The sequence below is a fragment of the Protopterus annectens genome, chromosome 16.part0, assembly GCF_019279795.1.
Source record: "Protopterus annectens isolate FY-2018-M chromosome 16.part0, PAN1.0, whole genome shotgun sequence".
Lineage (NCBI taxonomy): Eukaryota > Metazoa > Chordata > Ceratodontiformes > Protopteridae > Protopterus > Protopterus annectens.
In genome coordinates this window covers 337,541,945-337,565,136 of record NC_056750.1, presented here as the reverse complement: position 1 = coordinate 337,565,136, position 23,192 = coordinate 337,541,945, and the positions used below count along the sequence as shown (strand labels likewise).

The window sequence follows — 23,192 nt, the reverse complement described above, 5'->3', positions numbered from 1 at the left end:
GCGTACAATATCCCTTAAATAACCAAGAGACTTCCTGCTCACATAATGATCATGTAATGACACAGTATGTGCACGTAAATACCACCACGGTTACAATGCACAGCCATACTGGGTTATGCAGTTATGTGGCATAAATAACACGGTAATGAACTACTCGGGATTTGACACAGCCATGCATTTAAACGAAATATGCAATTAACCAATATGCATTAATGCGGAATACACTCCGATACAATTCCATCGACTAACAATGGGACTGAATATATATATATATATAAAAATTCGCTCTTCTGTGTTTTATGTATATTCTGCTGCTTTGTATACAACATTCTGCTACTGTTAATCTATTTGAGGCATTCCTCACATCTGGACTAGAGCCTGGAACACCACTGTCTTCAGCTACCACTCATGCAGCTCTGCCCAGGATCTGCTTAGTCTGTCTGCCACATTTTACTCTTACAGGATGTATGATGCCTGAAGAGTCAGAAAATGCTGTAAAGACAACTCCTAGGGCATCAGTGCCAAATGACACAGAGGGTAGGACCTTGTATCCCCTTGTCTGTTGAGGTACACATCACTGTGGTGTTGTCCAATAATAACAATGCTCATTTGTTAAACAGGTAGGCTCACTGGATGCCCAATCCCTTTTTGGGGGCAACCTGAAAGCAATGTATGGTTAAGTGAAATGCTCAAGTCACACAGTAGGCAAACAAGGTCCTGAGGGAATCAAATCCTGTAACTACGGAACTATCCCTTGCAACCTTCCAACTGAAGAAAATCTGGAGTCCACAGGTGGTGAAGTACTTTCAAGGGACAGATCACTGGCCAACACTTTCTTGATACTGATGTGCTTTCATGCATCCTTGGGCCTCCAAGTGGCCTGCATTTACATGCCCATCAACACACCTCCCAATGTGAAATTAGATGAATCTGTCTGTACAAATTGCCCCTGGAACAGGTGGGAAAAAGAGAAGGCCTGGATTAATACTCAACTGTGCTCTCCACCACAGTAACTCTTGCCAAATGGATAGCAGCACTGGCAACTGGGATTCCAGGGAATGTAGGCGCTGGATCAAACAATTTTAATTTACCACTGAATTTTTCTCATGAGGAGACAGACCAGTGATATCGTGAGAATCATGGATGCTGTCAACCCTAGAATTTTTAGGAATCATATGCAAAGGTGAACCTCCACCTGGAGAATTCCTGAAACATTGTCTAGTAAGACAAGATCTTGTCTTTGGAAAGAAAGGCCATTCTTTTGTTAGTTCCAATTAGGCATCCCAGGAAGATGAGTCTTTGCAATGGTGTCAGACATGACTTCTAAAGGTTCAGTTTGAATGCTAGCTAGGACAGTAAGATCAATACCTTCTCTAGTGATTCCAATACAGACTCTGCACAGATCAGTAAGATGCCCTTCTATATCACTGTTGCAGTATTCTTAATGCAAGGAATTACTCACCAGGGCAGTATGACATTTGGCCACAATACATCACACACATTCTCTCCACATAAAATGTTGGGCATAAAAATGATGTATGGTTGCAGTTACTCAGAACTTCTTTGTCGCCAATCCGAATGCCATTATTGCTCATTGGTCTGAATGCCTTGTTGCTCTGCTGAATACTTAGCTGTCAGATAAGTGCCCTGTTGGGGATTTTTTTTCCTTTTCTTTGGTTTTGTATTTTATTTCGCTTACCTAAAATTCATGTCATCCAAGAAGTGAAAATGTCAGTGTGGGAGGCAGATTCCCCATAAGGATGGTCACAAACAGTGTCTCTTTTGTTTGGGTGCTTCCCACATCCATAACTCTTGGAGTATCTGTAAGGTGTTTGTGCCCAAGACGCACAGAAACCATTTGTCTTCCCTGGCAATTTATCTTGAAAACCAATGCCTTAAACAGTTAGCCCAGGGTAACATGGTAGGATCCTTTAGCCCCAAGATACTCCTGCTAAGTATGAAGGTGGCCAAAAAGTCGTAGGCAGATTCTTTAGCTGTCCAGCCTCCACCAGACGTCCCTCTCTAGAAGCAGGTAATAGCTCTGTGGGCCATTCGATGTCTACATCAGTTCCTCTGCTGCAACCCCGTCATAGGCCAGCATGGATCTGTTTTTTTTACAAGTTCTCTGAGGCTTTACAGGCATCTGCTCTGAATGTCGATGAGGAACCACAGTTGATCATCTCAGGGGGGGGTCATAGAGGGATTTCACAGATACTGGTCAGGAGGAGGTTCTAGGTTCACTTATTGAATCTCACCAAAAGGTCGAAAGGGCGGAACCTCCAGTATTTGTTAGGGCTGATGTTCCTTCCAAGAAAAGACAAAAAAAAAATGAAGCATGTTTTAGTTCATCCTACGGGTCCTCAAAGGGAATGGCAAGAGTTTACTCAGGGCTCGTTTTTCTGCCTTGATGGCCCTGAAGCCTCAAGGGATTTCAGTGCTTGCTTCACCTTGGACATCTACCCTTTCTAAATGGCTTAGAGAACCGCATTCCTTGGATGAGGACTCAGTATCTGATGAGGGGTCTTATATCCTATTCTTCACAGATGCCTTTGCCTTATGGTTCTGATGAGAAGTCTGTCAGCCCTGAGTCTCCTTTGGAGGAACTGTCTTTTGGGGACACAATTGCTAGGATGTTGGAATACTTTAAGTGGGATTTTTGTCAAGTGTCTGACATTCAGAGACGATATTATATGTTGCTTCAGGTGGATACTCCTAAACCATTAGCAGTCCCTCCTGTGTTTGCTGTTTTGTTAGACATGTTCATTGCTACTTCCGAGTCTCCTGATTCTCAGTCTCCTGCTCCTAAGAAACAGGATAGGTCAATTTTTATTTAAATGTTCTTCTGCTGGTCCTACTGTGGTGTTAGTCGCTTCTGACAAACCTTCTAAGCTCTTGTCTTCTTCTGAACTTTTGTCTTCTAATAAGGATAGTAGGGGAATGGACAGGATTGGTAAGAAAGCTTACAATGCTTCTACTTTGGCCTTTAGGGCTGTTAATTACCAGACCCACATGTCTGGTCTTGACTGCTCAGGCTTGTCAGGTTATTTCTGACCACCCTGACTCTGAAAACAAATCCTCTGCCTCATCTGTTTTGGCTTCTGCTTCTCAAGTGGCTCACCACTCTGTTGTGTAGCTATGACACTGCTGATGCCTCTGCAGCTTTTGGGTTTGTCATGAGGCATTATTCTTGGCTTTTTCTCCAGTCTTTGCCTGAGGACATTAAGACCAAGTATTTGATGTTCCTTTGGATAATAAACATCTTTTTAGGACTACCGTTGCTGACCTGTTTAAGTCACGAAGAAAAAGGAAAAGCCTTGCAGGACCTCAAACATATTTTTCTCTCTCCTCTCCCAAAGTTCCAGAAGAATTATCCTTCTAGATCTGCTTTTGTTCACAGGCACCTCTGCCAGGCCTCCAAGGGCAGGATGGGTGGTAGGCAGGCTCCCTCTGATAAGGATTTTCAGATTTATGCGGCCCAGAAGCCTCTTTTATCTGATAAGCCTGCTTCTCTTTGACAATCTGACCCCCCTTCTCTTAGACCAGGTTCCTTTGCCCTTTTGACTTTCCACTTGTCTTCCAAAATGGTTTTGCATCACTTCAGACACTTGGGTTCTTTCTATCATTTGTAAGAGTTACTTTGTGGTATGAAAGTTATCTTCTTATTTTTTTTTTCTGGGATTCCTCAGCCTCCTCTAGAGCCACTTCTACATTTCCTAGATGTTCTAGGGTCCCTGGTGAACCAAGGAACCATTCAACCTAGCCCCCCTTCCTTACTGGAAAAGATTTTTATTCCAGGATGTTGCTGGTTCCTCAAAAAGAGGGCAGGTTGGGAGGTTGGCATAATGGTTAAGGTGTTTACTTTACAAGCACAAGGTGCAGGGTTTGATTCTCACATGGGGTAAATTGGCCAGGCTTAAAATGGCCCACAAGGGCAATTAGTCTATTTGTAATCTATGAACTTGGAGGGCACATTGAGACTTATTTTGTATCGCTGCCTGTTCAACACCTTTCTCAAGGTCCCTTCTTTTTGGATGCTTACTCTTCAAACCCTGTTTCCTGTTTTACTACCCCATGCTTTTCTGGTGGCTTTGGATCTGAAGGATGCTTATCTTTATATCCCTGTTCACCGTCTTTTCAGGAAGTTTTTATGTTTTTCTGTATCTTCCTTTCATTTTCAGTTCTCTGCTTTGCCCTTTGGCCTCTCAACTGCCCCAAGGGTATGCACAAAATGCCTCGCTCCTGTGATTGCTTTCTGCAGGCTCCAAGGCATTCCTATTTTTCTTTATCTAGACAGCCTGTTGCTTCAGACACCTTCGCCCAGTTACCCGTTACAAGATCTGGAGTTCATCATCTCCCTTCTTCAAAGGCTGGGGGTTCAATATCAACTTCCAAAAGTCCACCCTGACTCCCTCTCAGGATCATGTGTACCTGGGATGCAGGATTCAGACAGTGCCAATTTTGGCCTTTCTTCTATCTCCAAAAGTTTTGACAGCCTTCTTTCAGTCTCTTTTTCCTCTGACTGTCATGCCAATCAGAGAATTTCTTCGGGCCCTGGGATTCATGGCCTCTTCTATTCCAAAATTCCCTCTTGCCATACTGCATTTGGAGAAGCTGCAATGATACCTTAAGTCAGTCTGGCTGCAGCAATGCAATCCTCTGTATTTCAGTGTACCTCTCTTTCCTTGTCTAAAGAAGAAATTTGAGTGGTGACTTTAAGTTTACTTTCAACCCAGGCCTATCCTTTCAGCCTCCAGTCCCTTCTCAAGAACTGTTCACAGATACCTCAGACATGGGGTGGGGAGCTTCATTTGATCACCTGAAAGTTCAGGGTCTCTGCCCCCCCCCCATCAGAAGTCAGATCATATCAACATCAAAGAGATGAGAGCTCTGATTCTGGTCCTTCAAGCTTTTCACCTCATGTTCTCTCCAGGCTCCTTGAAGGTATACACAAACAACACTACAGTGATGTGGTATGTCAACAAGCAGGGAGGCACAAAATCTTACCTTCTCTGCAGGATGGCTCTACAGGCCTGGGAGGAGGCTTTCGGTTATTTGTTAATTCTTCAGGCAGTATACAATTGCTTCAGAGAACAATCTAGAGGCAAGACTCTCTGAGCAGGTCCAAAACACAGGCTCATGAGTGGAAGCTTCACACAGACATGTTACTGGACACTATCCATCGGTGGGATATTCCTTATTCTTTTTGCCTCCCCTCTGAACGGGCATCTCCCTCTCTTCTGTTCAAGAGTGCCATGCCATCTGGTGTGGAAGATGGACACCCTTTCTTTTCCTTGGAGGGAGATGCTTCTTTATGCTTTCCCTCCTCTCTCTCTACTTCCAAGAGTCCTGCAGAAGATTCATCTGGCCTCCCCAAAAATCTTAATGGTGATTCCCTTTTGGCCAAGACACCACTGGTTCCCCCTCTTAATGCACCTGGCCAAGAGCAATCACCACAAGTTACCTCACCTATTGGACCTCCTCACACAAGACAAGGGGTCTCTCATCCATCCTCACTTGTCCATGCTTCAACTTGACACTGTGGGTGACAGGTTTTGATCCCTTTCAGGCACCTCTGTTTTGAGAACTTGCTCAGGATTTTATAGAAGGCAAGGAAACCCTCAACCAGAAAATCTTATGTCCAAATGGAAAAGATTTTCTGTCTTGTGCCATGCTCATAATCAATACCCTTTTTCAGTGGGTTTTGCTTTAGAGTCCACTCTTACTTTTGTAAGTTGCTCCAGTCTGACCTAGCCTATTCTGTGAAGGCCCATGTGTCACCCATTTCTGCTGGTCTGTCCTGAAATCCTCCTTTGGCTTCTCATTTTGAGGTAAAACAATTTCTTAAAGGCATCCTGCATATTAGGCCTCCAAGGAAACCTATTCATCCTCTTTGGGACCTTCATTTTGTTTTGGAAATATTGACTTGGACTCCTTTTCAGCCTACAGATTCTGCTTCTTTGCAACATTGTACCTGGAAGACTGTTTTATTGCTAGCTCTTATATCTGCTTGGAGGGTTTCTAATCTCCAGGACCTCATGGTCATTCCTCCATTTTTGTTCTTTCACAGGGTCAGGGTGTCCCTTCGTACTAATCCTTATTTTATGCCCAAAGTAGTGAATATGTTGTCCTTGAATCAGTCTGTACAACTCCCTTCCTTTTTCCCTTCTCCTCAGTCTGCTAGTGGGAGTGTCTTGCATAACTCTGATTTGCACAGACAGCTCAGGTATTATCTGGATAAAACTAAGGCCATTTGTAAGTCAGATCAGGTTTTTGTTTCCTTTCATAAGTTAATAGGAGGTTACGAGGCTATTGACCCAAAGGTCTTTACAAGCCTAGCCATATGTATAATACTAGAGGAAGGATATTGCCTAAACTCAAGGCCTTAATTAGCAACAACTGCCCACATCTAGGAGGGTCATAAGTGAAATACCCAGCAGGTATTTATGGTTTTCCATCCAGACTATGCTTAAATAGAGTCACAGCGGCTCTGTTTGATGTGAATTGGCAGCCTATTCCAGAGGAGTGGCAACCTCAGAGACATACCTGTCTCTCCAGCAGGTCCTATTTATGTTGCAAGCCAGGTTAATGTCCCTGGAGCGGGTGACTCGTGTCCCATTTGACTTACGGATTTGTAGCATTTCCATTAGGTTTGAATCAGAGATTGCTCTGTACACCAAGCACAAGTCTCCTCCAAGTAGTCTGTATGCTACTCCGTACAGTGACAGGGATTTTAGTCTGTTAATATATGACATGTGCTGGAGACCCTGAATTTTCTTAGTTAGAAATATCTGAGGTTACTCAAGTTGCTGCGGGTGCCTGGTAAGGTACATACTAAAGGGCGCACTACACTCGATCATTGGCCTGATGAGGGACGAGTACAGGGGAGTTATAACTTCTTTCGCTCTTGAGGCAATGCCTTTGCTAATGAGGTGTGTGACTTGGAATACCTTCCTTACCACAGTAGATGCATGGTGGTCAATGTTAAGGCCATAGTCAACTTGCAGCCCCAAGTCTCTCAGTACTGAGCTGGTGCTTAGGGTACTATTATTTATATGATAGTTAGCAGGGAAATTGTTTTTACCAAAGGGGATATCAATATATTTTTAGCATTGAGTTTGAGTCCATGGCTTTGGTACCAATCATTGGTCTGTGCAAGTCCTTCTTGAAGTATACTGACACCTTTTTGGGGATTCAATGATTGCACCTAATTTGCAGTTGTCAGCAAACAATTAGCCACTGCCCCCCCTGTTTTGGCCTGTACTTCTGAGAAGTATATACCAGACAATACAGGGCCTAGCACTGACCCTTGTGGACCCCCCCCCAGGTGACTGGTCTGCTGGTTGAGGTACAGTTTCCAACTCTGACTGTGTGTGACAGTGAGCCAGTTAGTAAACCACCTGATTACATAAGGGATGATATTCAACTGGGCGAGTTTATCAATGATACCTAAATTGTGGGATTGTATCAAGGGCCTTGACTAAGTCCAGATAGGCTGTATGCACAGATCTCCCTTCATCTATGGCTCTGGTGACATTTTTGAAGAAGTCCACCAGTTTTAACATGCAAGACCTGCCCTTGACAAAATCAAACTGGGTTGGATCAAGGGTTTCAGGTCACCTATATCCTTATTTATAAGGTCCATGATGAGTTGTTCCATGGGCTTACATATAAGGCATGTTTAAGCTTATAGTTTCCAGGGTCTGCTGGTGTACCCTCTTTATGAAGGGGATGACAGTTGCTATTCTCCACTCAGTAGGAACAAAACCAGTACACAGGCTGTGGTTGAAGAGAGTACCTAATGGAGCTGCTAAGTTGTGTTTTAGATGATTTAAAACACAACCTGGGATGCCATCGGGTATCATACAGGCTGTGTTTTTGGCCTTGGAGAGACCATTAATGATTTGCTCTTTGGAGATGCAAGGTGGGGGAGATGTTGAAGGAATGTTTTGTGTATGTTTGGAGGAGATAGGGGGGTGAAATTTTCACCAAACCTGTCAGGTAACAGGTTAGCTTTTTTTATAGGATCAGTGTGTGTGATGCCATCCACACCTAGTTCAGCACACAGCTAGATCCTACCTTTTGGGTTACAGATATAGCTGAAGAATACCTTATGGTTTTCTTTAGCTATGGTTGCTACATTTTTTCAAAGTTGCCCTTACAGGATTTTACAAGTGGTCTTATTTGCTTTTTCAAGCAAAGGCGAGTACTCTTCCAGTGCTGGGACCTCTTCTTTTATTCTTGGACAGCAACTTCTTCCTCTTGTTGTATATCATATTAAAGCTAGATGTCCACCAGGGGGCTTGTTTTTTCTTGAGGATCTTGTTTTGATCCTATCAGGTACAGCTGTGTCTATAAATTTGTGTGTTTGTACTGAGCATAACTGTATACCTAAGTATAGCTGTCAATGACATCTGTGGGAATAGGTGCTTGGAAGTTGTTTATGCCATCCCTTAGGAGGGTATAATTAGCTTTGGTGACATTTTTTAGCCTGGTTTCTCCTAAGAGGGGTTCATGTGTTATTGCTATTTCAAATGTGACTGATTTGAGGTTGGATTTAACCAGTCAGGGTCCTACACTTGTGGTGGTGCAATGGCCAGCCATGCTGGTGAGGACCAGGTCGAGAATGTTTTAAGTCCCTTGTGGGGGTGCATGCTATTTGTCCCAGAGCGCTTGTGTTAAAGTCCAGGAACCTTTGTGCAAGCATGTTGGAACTTGTAGAAGTTTCCCAGTCAGTGGAGGGATAGCTAAAATTGCCCATGACTACAGTGTTTGGTTGTAACTGGATTAACTTGAGCAGTTCCAAATAAGCAGTGTGGGGATCTTGGTTAATTGAGGGGGGGCCTATAGCTAACGATGATTTGGAGGGGGGGGGATCTTACCCACAGGTATTTGAACTTGGAGTAACTCCATGGAGTTTGTCCTGTCTAACTAGTCTAGATGAAGATAAGATACTCCTCCTGCTTTGGTTCTCATATGTTCATTTTGCAGTCTGAAAGTGTGGAAGGCACTGTAGCCTTGCAACCAGGGTACTCTCTGCAGCCCTGAACCAAGTTTCAATAACTGCACAGACGTCAACATCCTCCAGGGAGAGGAGTGCTTCCATAGAATTTATGATTTAAACTCCTAGTGTTAAGCAGCATAACCTTTAATTTATTTGTGAAGGATATTTTCATGTCGGAAATGTTGTTCTTGAGACATTGCCTAAAAAGGGCACTATGGGGGAGGCAAGTACCTTAGCCAGTACCGAAAGCCTAGAGGTGACAGGTGAAGACCTTTCATCCCAGGACACTGGGTTTGGCTGTTTCTAAGCAAACCATCTCCTCCTGGATATCTAAGGCCATTTCTTTTTGTTATATTTTTCATGGCAAATCTTTGTCTACTTTTGACAGCTCATCCCACTAGGGCTGTTGTCTCTTCTGATGCTTTCTTCAAGGGGTTGAACACCATTTCCATCCTTGAAGCTGATACCTGGTCTTCAGTGCATACCTTTACTAAGCATTATAAATTTGATATGGTTTCTACGGCCAGAGCAGGTTTTGCTAGAACCATTTTATATGCGTTTGTTGAGAGTGTTTCTCAGCCTTCCACCTCCCATTCTGTTTCTTGAGCTTTTTTACTTTCCCTAACATTAAGAATACTGCAACAGTGATGTGGAAGGATATAGTACAGTTGTGTAAAATCTCACCATAACAGTAGATGTCCCTTCTCTTCACTGTGGCAGTATTCGCTCCCTCCCTCAACTCGCTCTTGTTTGTTCTGTTTTTTGCTTCAGATTCCCTTCTAGCAGTGAGTTCCTCTTTTTCTCTGCATTTTTCCTTCTGGATATACATGGACTCCTTTGTCCCACAGACTGTTCTCTTCTGGGGTAATTCACTTCTGGATAACTGCAGCTTTACGTCACTTTTATGCCCTATGCTCTGTGCAAGGATCATGTGTGTGATGTATGGTGCATACAAGATCTTTAGGCATTGGTATACTGGCTGAATGTTGGGCTGCCCTCAGCAGGAGATCCCTAATGATAACAACACTGCAACAGTGAAGAGAAGGACATCTACTGTATTGGTAAGATTTTACACAACTGCACTTTCTCCAGTTAAGGAAATATGTGAATGCCAAGAGTTTGGCAGTGAGCCACTACCACAGCAAGACATTTATAAACAAGGTACAGCTGACAGTCCAAAGGGCAATGCAGAGAAATGATGGTGTGAGCCAGGCACAACAAATCTTGGATATCTCCTGAAGTGATGAGCAGTGGGGATACGGTGATAAGCAATGTTCAGGTCCAGGGTCACCATGAATCAATGGTTCGGCAGAAGAGGAAGCAGTGCCTGCAGGATGAGCATCTTGAACTTAGAGATCTTGACAAAAGTATTCAGAAAGGATAGGTCCGACACTGGTCTCTACAAAACCTCTTTTTTGGGAATCAGGAAAGTTCTGGAGTAGAAACCTTTCAGTCTCTTTGAAGGAAGAACCTGTTCTACAAAATCTGAGTCCAGCATTTTCTTAAGTATAGGAAGGAATAACAAAGTCTGGTCTGGTAAGTGGGGGGGAGGGGGGGACCCTTGAACAGAGCTGGATGTTCCTTTCATTGTCACCTGTAACCTCTGCCAATAATGTTAAGCATCCATTTGTTGGAAACCACTGATGGCCAGGCTACATTGTTAAGAGCTAACTTTCGAGATGCAGCACCCAGAAGGGAACTTGAGAATCAGGGTGCCGTACCTTGGCATAGTCATAGTTTGGGAAGGGGGGAGTTATGCTTTTTGGGAAAGGAACCTTTTGTTAGGTTTGGTGGGATTCTCATCCTGCTATTTATTTTTGGTGCCTTGGTTTTTTGTATGGCTGGGATGTCTGTTTGTTGGGCTACAGAAAATTATCCTGCTTGCTGATGGGAAACTTAGGAATATGGAACATTTTTGACACTTTGTGCATCAGTTTACCTCTGTTGTTCCAGTATTTAGGGATCTGATTACTTGCTGTACCAAACACACAATCAGTATAAAGTGGAGCATTCATAATCTCATTTTTGAACTCATCAGAAATGCTTTGTATGTGCAACCAAGCATACCTCCTTATTACAACCATTGTCTCTGCATTTCTAGAAACAGTACTAGTCCTCTCCAATGTACACTTTAAAGCGTGTTTAGACATTTGAGAAACAGTAGAAACAATATCACTCACAAAGATTTTCTGCTCAGCAAGTAATGGTGCAGTGAACTAAACTATACATACACCTCAACACAAACTTCCACAAAAAAAGGGAAGTTAAACAATTTTAAAGCTATCATGGTGGACTGTGACAGCTTGTTTTCCTGAGATTCTAGCCACTTGCCAAGTTTAGCTGAAGGAAATGGGTTTTGATGAAGATTCTTTTTACTGGAAGAGATCACTGGGGATACAGAAGCAGGGTCTGAAGATAAGGCAGGTTTGGAGGCCAGGCATGACACAGCACATCCTGCATTCCTTAAACACATTTTAGGCACAGATCCATTCAGCAGAGGAGAACTGAAAGCTTTCTTAAAACTGTCCTCCAAAGCTGGAATCAATACACTACACATGTACGAGAATCATCTGGGCAAGATGCATCAACACTGACAGCAGATTCTACACCACTGACTTCCAATGCACTTCAGGTGTTTGGCTCTTCTGTAGAAGAACCAGGCAATGGTACAACCCCAGAGGACATGTCTGACCCTCGTGTCATGCACAGTTGTGGTATTAACACCATACCAGGGGACCTGAAGGCAAAAGTAGGTAAGTGATCAAATAGCCTGCTCAAGGCTACTACCAAGTCACAAGCCATAGGCTGAGTCATATTTCTTGATTTATCTCTATGTTTTTTTAGGTGCACAAGGGGTAGCTCTTGGATGAGGAGAGATGCACTGTATCTGAGTTCATAAAGTCAGGGGGACAAAAAAACTAGCCAGAGCAATACCAAATACTGGCTGCATGGTCAGCAGAGTAAAAAATGGATAAATCCCACTATTTACCCTGTATATAGCGATCTGAATTCTATTTCTGCAGGCATACTACTCGGAACACTGCAGTGAATAAAAATAACAGTAGTTTCAGGAACACGGTTCATAGCACAAAATACATGCCACAGTGGTTCCCCACTTTTAATAAACAAAGGCTAACTTTAGCCCCAAATGATTAGAAATACCATAAAACAGCCTTAGACATGGAATAAAGTATCAATTTATGAAAAAATTATTGTCAGTAATGTTTAGCATGCAAAATGGCACCAATATTGCAATTTAAATGAAAAAACATGTTTAAAAACCTGTAAACATACTCTGTTCACCTCAGATAACACCACCACCAAAGGAAAAAAAAAAACATCAAAAACAATGTTTTCCTGACAAAACTTTCAAATGTACCTTTTAATCAACGGAAATTACAGACACACTCAATGGGTTATTTATTTTTAAAAGGTTGTTAGCAATTTATCACAACAATACAGCAACAATCCACTAGCTGTAGACATGACAGGGCTCAGAGAGTGGCAGAAGATGATTCTTGCTGTACAATCTGCTCAGATGCTGCAGTTAGCACCCTACAACTACTGATCCTTTCCAGCCACCAACTGCACACCTTCCAGTTATCCATTAGATTTTTGAAGTCGTCAGATTTTTTGTCAGTACTATCTAGTCTAGAAACCCCTTCCATTCACCACCATCTCTGGAAAACACCACTTTGTCATGTCCGAGACAAAACCTGACTGTTTAGTTTAGAACTCATGACCTCTCTCACCCCCCCCCCCCCCAAGGAGAAAAGCTCCACAATATATTACAGTGATAACAAGTTCGGCATAGGCTTTAAAAGTATTACATGTTAAAAAAAAAAGTCAGTAATTCAGAGAAAAAAACTATGTGCCTACAATACTATTTACAGAAGTCTAGATACGGGCGGCCATGGTGGTGCAGCGTTTAGCATTGCCACCTCACAGCAAGAGGTTCTTCGGTTCGATTCTCTGCTGGGGTGCCTCCTGTGCGGAGTCTGCATGTTCTCCCTGTGGTCTTGTGGGTTTTCTCCAGGTGCTCCGGTTTCCTCCCACATCCCAAAGACATGCAGTAGGTGGATTGGACACTCTAAATTGGCCTTAGGTGTGAGTGTGTGCCTTCTGTGGAAGGTTGGGCACCGGGCTGGCAACTCGACACTGTAAAACTCCACTGCCAATCATGAGCGGACAGATGATCCACTGTGGTGACCCCTAACCAGAAAAAGCCGAAAGAAGAAGAAGACAGAAGTCTAGATAAAATTTACAAGACTTACAGAAGTCTTCACAAGATGAAAGAGAAAAAGCACATTTCAAGTAACAAATTCGCATGACTTTACTTTATTCAACAATGGAGAAACATGGGGTTTGATGCAGTACTATCTATGTTAAGAATATAGTATACTGTATGGAGATAATTATCCAATGGTTATTATAATATATATTATATAACATATACATTATTATGATATATATTATATAACACTGTGCCTCATACATCTAGTGAGTATTAAGGTGTGAAAGTGTGTACATACAATAGTATTTAACAAAACAAGAAAGTGTTTTAGAGCACTCTATATATATATATATATATATATATATATATATATATATATATATATCTTTATAATGTCTGCAACTGGGAGTGTGTCAGTATGGTTTGTGATGTAAAATGCTTGCAACTAGGATTGTGTCGGTGTGGTTTGTTTTCATTTATATAAACGTATGATTGCTTTTGTCGTAAGTGATGGTTAATAAAGATGTTTCTTGTTTAAACAAAAATAAAGAGGCAGGAATTGAATAATTTATGTAATGTTGCTTAGGTTATATGATATATAACAACATATGTGAAGTACAGTGTTTGTTCATGTGTTAATACAGTTTGATTACTTTTGTATAAATGCAAATGTGGCCTGTGTCACAAGTGATAATTCAATAAAGGTGTGTTTTAAAAAAAAGTTTCTAAACATTAAAAAAAAAAATATATATATATATATATATATATATATATATATATATATATTTTTTTTAATCTATCTATCTATATATCCTTACTGGAAAAGTCCAACTGGGATAAAATCCTTTTTCAGCAGAGGCCTGGGGAGGAAAATCTTCACATTTAGCACCAGGTTTAACACATACATAAAATACAGTTTCATGACATCAGAGGGAGTACAAAATATAGGCAAGTGTACGTATATGAGAGAAAAAGCTTTACAATAGCTTACATAAAAAATCATTTAGAAACAGCATGTACATAGCTTGCACAGGTACATGCAGTGTTGAATATTCATTAGAAATAGACACAGTCTTGTATATAGTAAATAGAGACATAACACTGCAAAAGATACTGTAAGATTACCTGTGATTTCTAACAAAATAATGAAAAGAAGAGGCAGCTGATGCTGCAGATGAGATTTATGTCCCTACAACAAGTATTTCTGATGTTATTTGTTTTACAGATGTGCAATAAATCCAACAATATGGAATCAGAGGATACCTTGTAGGCATACCTCCCAAATGTACCAAATTACTTGTTTTTTACTGAGTTTTGGGGTCCAAATAATGGGGTGCCACGATTCCAGAGTGGCACCCCTTAATTTCCCAGAGCTTTTGTTTTAAAATTTTATTTCCTGGCTTTCTGAGCTGACATCATCACGTGCACGATGATGTCAGCTCCATGAAATGGCCTGCCAGCCTGTCGGAATTGAGCTGAAGCTCATTTCTGGCTGCTCAAAGGTATCCATAGCAGGAATAACTGTGATGCGAGGCTGGAGCTGCTGCAAAACTGGATATCTGTGCTGCCTTTTGAACGAAGCAGAGCTGGATATCTATGCTGCCTATGGAGAGAAGCAGAGCTCGATATCTATGCTGTCTACAGAACGAAGCAGAGCTGGATATTGATGCTGCCTATGGAATGAAGCAGAGCTGGATATCTATGCTGCCTACAGAATGAAGCAGAGGTGGATATCTATGCTGCCTATGAACAAAGCAGAGCTGGATATCTATGCTGGCTATGGAACAAAGCAGAGCTGGATATCTATGCTGCCTATGGAATAAAGCAGAGCTGGATATCTATGCTGCCTATGGAATAAAGCAGAGCTGGATATCTATGCTGCCTATGGAATGAAGCAGAGTTGGATATCTATGCTCCTGTGAGCTGTTGCTGCCTGGAAAGGTAGGAAGAGCTGCAGCAGTGTGTGTGTGTGTGTATAAAATGCCCCAGGTGAATATACCTGGTGGCTAGAGGAGATGCTCAAACCTTGTGCACAGGTAACAATAGCCTACAGTCCCATACCCACCACCCCTTCTGAAAACTTTCTAGATTTATTATGCCTCATATTAAATCTGTGGTTTCCTGGATTTCAGTGAAGGATTGAATTCACTATATAATGACAGGCATTTGAATTTCAGACTTCATATTCTTCAGAAAATAAACAGCATCACAAAACCTTTTATTCTGGAAATTTTCTAAGTTTGTAAGATCAGTATTTGAAATGTGTCCCTATTTTAGGGGCTGTATTCTCCCATTATTGGCTTTGTCCAGGTTTTTTGTGCTAAGAGGTTGACAGCTATGGTGAGAAGTGATTCACTAAATGATAGCCATTTAAGTTTCAGTCTTTCTATTGTTCAGGAAACTGCTGATTTGGCATAGTGGTATGTTGCTCTGAATGTAGTGCACAGGGTCCTGGGTTCAAGATTTAGGAGTGAAATGCATGGTGGTAACCACATTTTATTCTAGCAACTTTCCAAAATTATACAAGCATTGTTTAAAATGTGTCCCTGGTTTTTGTCCCCCCCCCCCAATAAATTTTGGCTTTTTCCAGATTTCTTGTGCTGCAAAGTTAAGAGAAACAGTTGAGTGTCGAGTGGATTTTACAAGGAGCTGAGAGCTTCAGGGGAACAGAAGTTTAGTGTTGCTTATGCTGAGTCTGCTTGCATTGTTAATAGCATAACAGGTTAAATACTTGCTTTTGATGCACAAGGCTGTGGGTTCTACTCCCACATTATGTAGATGCATTGTTGATACTGTACTGTGTTGTTGTACTTTTAAAGGGGGTGGGTGTAACAAGTCAAGGGTGTAGCTACAGATACAACAGAAGTGAGAAAATGTCATGCACAAGGGCATTTGTGCCTCATTGGAAAGAGCAAAAAATATCATTTACCCAAATTCAGGAACACAAAATCATAATTATTATGTTCTGTGCTGCATTATAAAAAAATATTTTTAAACAAGTACAGTACATTTTCCAGCATTCAAGATAAAACACATGTTCCCACTGCGGACAGTGGAGAAGCAAGAGTGGCCAGCTAACAGCACCTGGATTACAATGATAGTTTTGATGCTTCAGGATGAATGTAGGAGAGGTTCTGTCAGTACTTGGACTAAAAATTGGAAGTCTTAAAACATGCAGTTTGCCTAGTTTATTTTGTTACAAAACGCCACTGTACTCGCTTATCCACTCACCACTGTCAGCCAAAAAAACTTTATAGGGGTAAAATAAACTTCTACACACAAAAATATAGTGTAAAAGCAGTTTAATCCACAAAAACGTTAAGCACTTTCACTCACTGAACGTGAGCTTCCTCAGAACGTTCAAACAGCTGTTTCAAAAAGTTTAAATGTCCTTACTGGCGCCAAAAACAAACCTACTGAGTCAGCTTCTTAAAGCTGACACGTCCTAATAATATATAGAACTCACAGCTAATACAGTAATGTCCCATCTAAAAAACATATAAAACAAAACATTATTAATGCAATATAATAACAATGTTAAATGTTGTTAAAATAATTCATTCTCATAAAATACGTAAATGTATACACAATCATAATCCTATTTCTAATAAGGGTTTTACAGAAATGTGTTCATTTAAACCTGGCGGTGTCGCTGCATCAGTCAGCAACTGCCACCTTACCTCTTTCCATGCTAATACCTTTTTAATACTACCTCCCCTAGGGTTGATTCCCACATTCTCCAAAATGGCAAATTTAAAATCGTGTTTTTCTCCTTGACTATCTATGTGTTTGAACAACGCATTATTTTGATCTTTGGTTCTAATACTATATAAATGAGAATAAATTATTTTCCTAAAATTTCTCTCGGTTTTCCCAATATAGTATGCTGAACATGCCATACATTTGGCTAAGTATATGACAAATTTGGCGTTACAATTGCCTGGTAAACGTCATAACTATAGTACAACAGCAGTAGTCCATGCATAGATATGTAGGTTACAAGACTACTGTGGGATTTAAACCACCCTGGTCAGAGTGCTTAGTCCTTTATCTTTTGTTATAGCCCATAACTTTGTCATGGATTATTGCTATAATATTGCCTGCAACCACCACTTGTTTAGCGCTAACAAGACAAATGTGATAAAGAAAGAATCAAAATAAAATCACAGAAGCTGATGTCATCTCTGTGTTTACTAAATACCATCAAAAACAGCATAACAATGTAAGAATGAGTCCATTCTCAATAATTAAAGGAAACGTAACAATGGATGTGCTGTGATTAGATTACAGTGTTTGTGTCCTTACCTTCCCAGCTGTTTCTGAAGATCCAAAGTATACTGGTAGCACTGGGCATAATAGGTAGCCTGTGCTTCTGCAAACTCTTTCAAACAGCGCAAATGATTCATCTAGAGTAAGATTTAAAAAAAGATTATAGAACTCCTGCTGTACTTCCTTTACCAACTAGTGAATAGGATAAAAATACCATTTCCCATCATAACCATGACAGAGGCAAAAATATTTATAATACACAAATACAAGGATAAATCATAAAGGACAAAAATACAATTATTAGTATACAAAACAAATATACAGGTGATTATGAATGAATAATGTGAAAATGTCATGGGTGATTTTAACTATCATACCATTGACTGAGGAGCATACACGTCCACTGACATGGAGGCTCAGATGTTCTTGGACTTTGTCGATGCAAATGCTCTGGAACAGCTGTTTGGCACACCCATTAGGGGCTCAAATATCCTGGACACAGTACTCACTAGCATGGGGGAGTGTTGCACCTCACCCGTAATGTCCACTTTGGTAAGACTGAACCACAAAATGGTCTCCTTTTAAACAAATATAAGGCCAGATACCCCATCAAGCTCAAAAGCACTAAGGAATTTCTCCAAGAAAAATTACCTCCTACTAAGCAATGCTGCAAGAAATTTCAAAGCTCCCTCAAACCCAGAAAAGGAGGTGTACACCAATGCCCTGTATAGCCATTTCAGCAGTTGTATAAAATCAGCAGTACCAGACTGGATTAAACCCAGGTCCTGCCAGAAAAAAAGCCACCCTGGTGGACACTTGGTATAAACAGGTTATACAACAAAAGTAAGAAACTAATGTCCAAAAATAAGTGGAAACAGGCTCAGCAGAAGAAAAAAATCCCTCACTAGTCTAAACAAACAAATCAGAGAGTTAGTCAAGTCCTCAAAAGCAATTTATGAAACAAAAATAGCCTCCCCAGCCAAAGAATATCACAATGTATTTTTAACTACATCAGAAATCTTAAGGGGAACACCCAGCTATGTGCAGAGCTGATTGTGGATGGTACCACCCATACTCAACTGGAGAAAGTAGCCAACAGATATGGATTAAGCTTCACCTCCCCATTCCCACTGATTGCCCCCCAAAGCGAGGTCATCTCTGCACTCTCTAAGTTTAAAACATGTCATCAATGGGCCCTGACAACATCCCAGGTTGCCTTTTAAATAACCTAAAACATGACCTGGCAGACCCACTTGAACTATTTAACCACAGCTTCCAGACAAGGTATGTTCTGGCAGAAAGGAGGATGACAACAATCATCTCTCTGCACAAAGGGGTACCCATCAACTAATTCAGAGAATTACAGACCATACACCTGACTAGCCTCTTCTGTAAGATTATGGAAAGAATCATGATGGACCTTATCAACAAGGACATGGCTAATCTCCAGGCTCTCAACCTTCTTATACATGGCCTAGCTCAATTTGTACCAGTCCTTATTGCTTTGTATGCCCATCCAATTATTCACACATTTTCTGTGTTATCCATCATTCTTGTTCACTCCTGTGGCCCTCAGCCATCTTCTCAGTGCTGCCTTTGCCTTTTCTGACTTCAGCAGTAGATTCCTGTTCTTTTTTTTAGATATGACTTAGAGAGCAAAACTGCAGTGTGGTTTGTCTTCTTTTCCCATACCCATCAAAGTGTATTTTAACATTCTCTCTACTGTAACATACTAGGCCCTCTCAGCGCTCCATTAGATAGTGCCCTGCTGTTAAATTTGACTTTTATGAAATCTAGATTTTTACTTAGACTATCTGTGAGGCTGATCATGTGATGTTACATCATTAATGCCTATGTTCTTCTGAACATGTGACTAGACATTCATTCATTAAATGGTTTGAGTTGTTTAACTGTTTTAAACTGCTTGAAGAATTTCTGTGTGCATAAAAGCCTGTGGTCTTTATTGAAAACTTTGCTTTATTTAATCTGTGCCTGTGTACTTCTGCTTATTGAAGACTGTATAGCTTGTATTGGTTTTCTGACTCTGCCTTTATGTAAACCCTTGTTTTGGAAATTTGTTTTGGATTTACTCTGGGAAGCCATCTGTTTCTCTTGCTGTTCTATGGTCTTAGTTACAGCCCAATTTCTAGTTTACCTCATTCAGTAAGGTTTTTAAATCCAACAGCAGGCCCTCCATTAGAATGAGCAATTTGTTTTCCACTCCATCCCTGACCAGTAAGCCCAGCCATTGCTTTCACCACCCCTCTGCCCAGCTATTTGCTTGTGAGTTATAGCCAAGATAACTGTTTTTCCACCAGCTGTCACACTCAAATATGATCCATTTCTGAGGACAGCCAGTAACTTTACAGCAGTGCAGCCATCTTAAACAGCACATGAGAAGTAAGCATCCCTCCTTAAGGTGCACCAGTTTGCTACCTCATTCATTTTCTATTTCCTTACTGAGTAGCCCTTCTGCCTTCCTTTGCTTTGGTCAAGTGCTAGTCTGTCTTGCTTTCATATTAAGAGGTTATGTCTCTAACTTCAAAAAGTTCCTCTTTTCCTATCTAGCTTTGTTGGCATAGAGGTATAAAGCCCTGACTTTGACCCAGCTAACCCCAAATTAGTTAGCAGGTTAAGTGCCCTGGCAATGTATTGGAGATAGGAGTGGGAGCATGTTCCTGGGCATGTTCTCTCTGGTTGAATCCCCAGTGGAGACTGGAGGGGCAGGGCCACTGATTACATCACATGGATGAGTGAATGTCGATCATACTGGCCCACAGCATGCCTCACACCTTAACTGTACATACATGCACATGAGGATAGTAGAGCTAAACTAGAGATAAAATGCCTTGAAGATGATTGCATTCCATCCCAGTTCATTCTTCTGTATCTCCAGTGAAAAACTGATCTAAAAGACTCTCCCCCCTGAGAAATGAATGGGTTCACCGAGTGTTTAGAAGTGGTGGGCTCAATGGTCAAATGAAGGACCTGGGCCAAAAAAGTTCCTTCCTCCCATGAGTGCTCAATGATGTAGTTAACTGCCATCAGTGAAAAATACCAGCAAGAAGAGTTGGAAGCTTTCATGGATGGAATTTCTTTTATGGCTATGCCCTAGTGAGTTTTACAAATTGGCAACAGTATTGTACCTTCTTGATTATAGTGTATCCCCAGGAGTAGTAAAACATTTTGCTGCTTGAAGCCAGGTTTTTTTAGAAGACTAGAATCAAAATGGCATTGGTGTTATACTACTCATTATAATTTTTCTGTGTTTCTAAGATTATATCACTGCTTCAGAAGTCAGGTCCTACCCTTTGAATGTTTTTAATTTTTTTCCTGTTTATTTTAGGCCATTTCCAGTCAGGTCTGACTAGTTTTTACTTATTTACTATTGTACTTTATGTGATTTTCTGAGAAGCTGGAATTTCTTAAGGGTTTGTGATGTTTTCATAATGCCTATGGCCTCATAATCTTTAAGGTGCTTGGGTATCTCATGTAGTATTTCTTGTGATTTATACAGCCCCCCAATCCAGAATCCTCCAAAAGAGTTTTCAAAATTTAAAGGATATTTTGTAAAGATTTGCTAAATCTCAGGTATCCTAGAAGAGAGTCTTGGCAGACTGGAACTTGATTATGTGTAAGAGTATTAATCTGTCACATCTTTCTAGTAACTCGAGTCTGCAGAAAAACATATGGTTTGAAAACTAATTTTCTGTTGCATGCAAGTATTTTAGGCAAATTAAACCAATCAGAAACTTCGCAGTATGAAAGGAGTGAAGTTCACTCTTTGAAATATGTTATGCACCTAGTTCACTAATAAAAAAATAACTTTAAAATACGTACTACAAAATAATAAAATAGTAGGTAGTCCACAGTTGAGTTAAAAATGGAATATCCTTTATTGAAACATACAAACAAGCAATCCTAGTTAAGTATAATGAAAAGGATTAAAGATATTCATTATTTATATATAATCAGGTTATTTGGAGCAAAGTTGGTTCTGTTAAGAGCAATAAAAGCATTAAACTCATTCCTTTAACCAAGTCCCCCTTCTCCCTAACACCATAGTGTAAACTGAGACTGTGCTACCTTAAAACTAAAACTAAAAAGCTACAGCCAAATTAATATATATAATGTAAGAACAGCTTATTAAGACTAAACTACTAGTCCAAACTGTATTAAGAAACCTACTCACTAACAAAATGATCTAACATTAGCCATCTATCAGAATAAATATTGGTAATTTATAAAATGAAACACTTTTAACAAAGATCGCTTTCATACAAAATAAATACTTCATCAGGTTTGTGTGTAAAAAGCATATAATATGAATCAACATGTGTATAAATGTACAAGTGAACACCTAAGTAGGCTGAAAACTATAGCTATAATTGCCAAGGTGGAAATACAGTGAAAATGTTAAAAATAAATAAATGTAGAGGAATCCAAATGGATAAACCAAACTTATAAACCAGATCAAAAAAATAAAAACAGCCACCAGAGACTAAACAGAAGACACAACTTTTAATACGCCACAGAAAACAAAGTAACCAAACAACTAAGTGCTTTCACCAGGCTCTAACCACTGGCTTCTTCAGAATAATTTGGTAAAACACTCACAACTCTTTAAATATACAAACAGCTGATTGGTAAATTAGTTAATTATTTAACTATCCAAACAATTAAATTGATAAAAAAAAAATAATCAACAAACACACAAAAATCCACCTAATTTTAAACTACTTAAACTTTAGGGACTTTAACATTCCATTAAATCTTAGTTATCATATTTTATATGCAGGATAACCACCTAAACGCACTTGTTAATAAAACTTAACAAGGACACTCGATTATAAAAATAACTGTGCTTATCCACCGGGCACTAAAAGAAAGATAATACTTTTTTGCCTAATGCACGAACTGGTAGTACTGAACAAAATAACTTTGGGGAAAATGATGACACGGATGAATGTTTTTTTAGAACACCAGAACGAGTTGAGGAGATCGGAGAGACTGTTAAACAAGGGACAGACAGGCAGGAATATTCAACACCACTACTGGAAAGGCCGAGATGGGAGGGTGAACAGAAGGGGTTACTAATGTCTACGAATTATTTTTGTTCACACAACTTGATTAATGTTTCTTCTGAAAATGCAGTGTGTTTTGTTAATGAAAGTACCCCAAAAGTTGGACCACTGAATGGTAGTGATATTTTTGAGTTAGGAAATGAGCAACATGTGTTTAATAGTTATTTTAATCAGCAATGTTCAATTGATAATATTAGTAACCCTGGAGAGGATACAATTTCTAATACTAACAACACATCAGTGGGTTACAAAGTATGTAAGAGAAATGTTTTTTATATATACAATTAGACTGACATGGAAATAAGCGATGTCCATTTTGATTTGTTGAGTAAGGGTATAAATGTTGTACCCACTTACAGAGTGGGCATTGCCCAAGTCTTGATTAACCTTAAACTTTATATGAGACAGCTACATTTAAAAATGTTTTTCTCTTGTAACAAAGTCAGCACCATTGAAACTGAAATGAACATGTCTCTTAGAAGTAGTAGTACATTCATTCCCCCACCAAATTCAGAGATTATTACTTTAGAGAGATGTTTAGAAACTGAATTTAGAAAGGTTTTATTACAAGACAGAATTGTGAACGATAATTTAACGAAAGATG

General features: G+C 40.2%; 1 protein-coding gene across 10 annotated transcripts in view; it reads right to left on the bottom strand.

Moving 5' to 3' along the window:
* Nucleotides 1-23,192, bottom strand: part of SH3GLB2 (SH3 domain containing GRB2 like, endophilin B2) — a 1,772,316-nt gene that overhangs the window by 207,900 nt on the left and 1,541,224 nt on the right. For all 10 annotated transcript variants that reach the window (XM_044057951.1, XM_044057956.1, XM_044057957.1 and 7 more), the window contains one exon: nt 17,541-17,641. In XM_044057951.1, the coding sequence (XP_043913886.1) occupies nt 17,541-17,641 (101 nt within the window). The remainder of the gene's footprint in view (nt 1-17,540; nt 17,642-23,192) is intronic.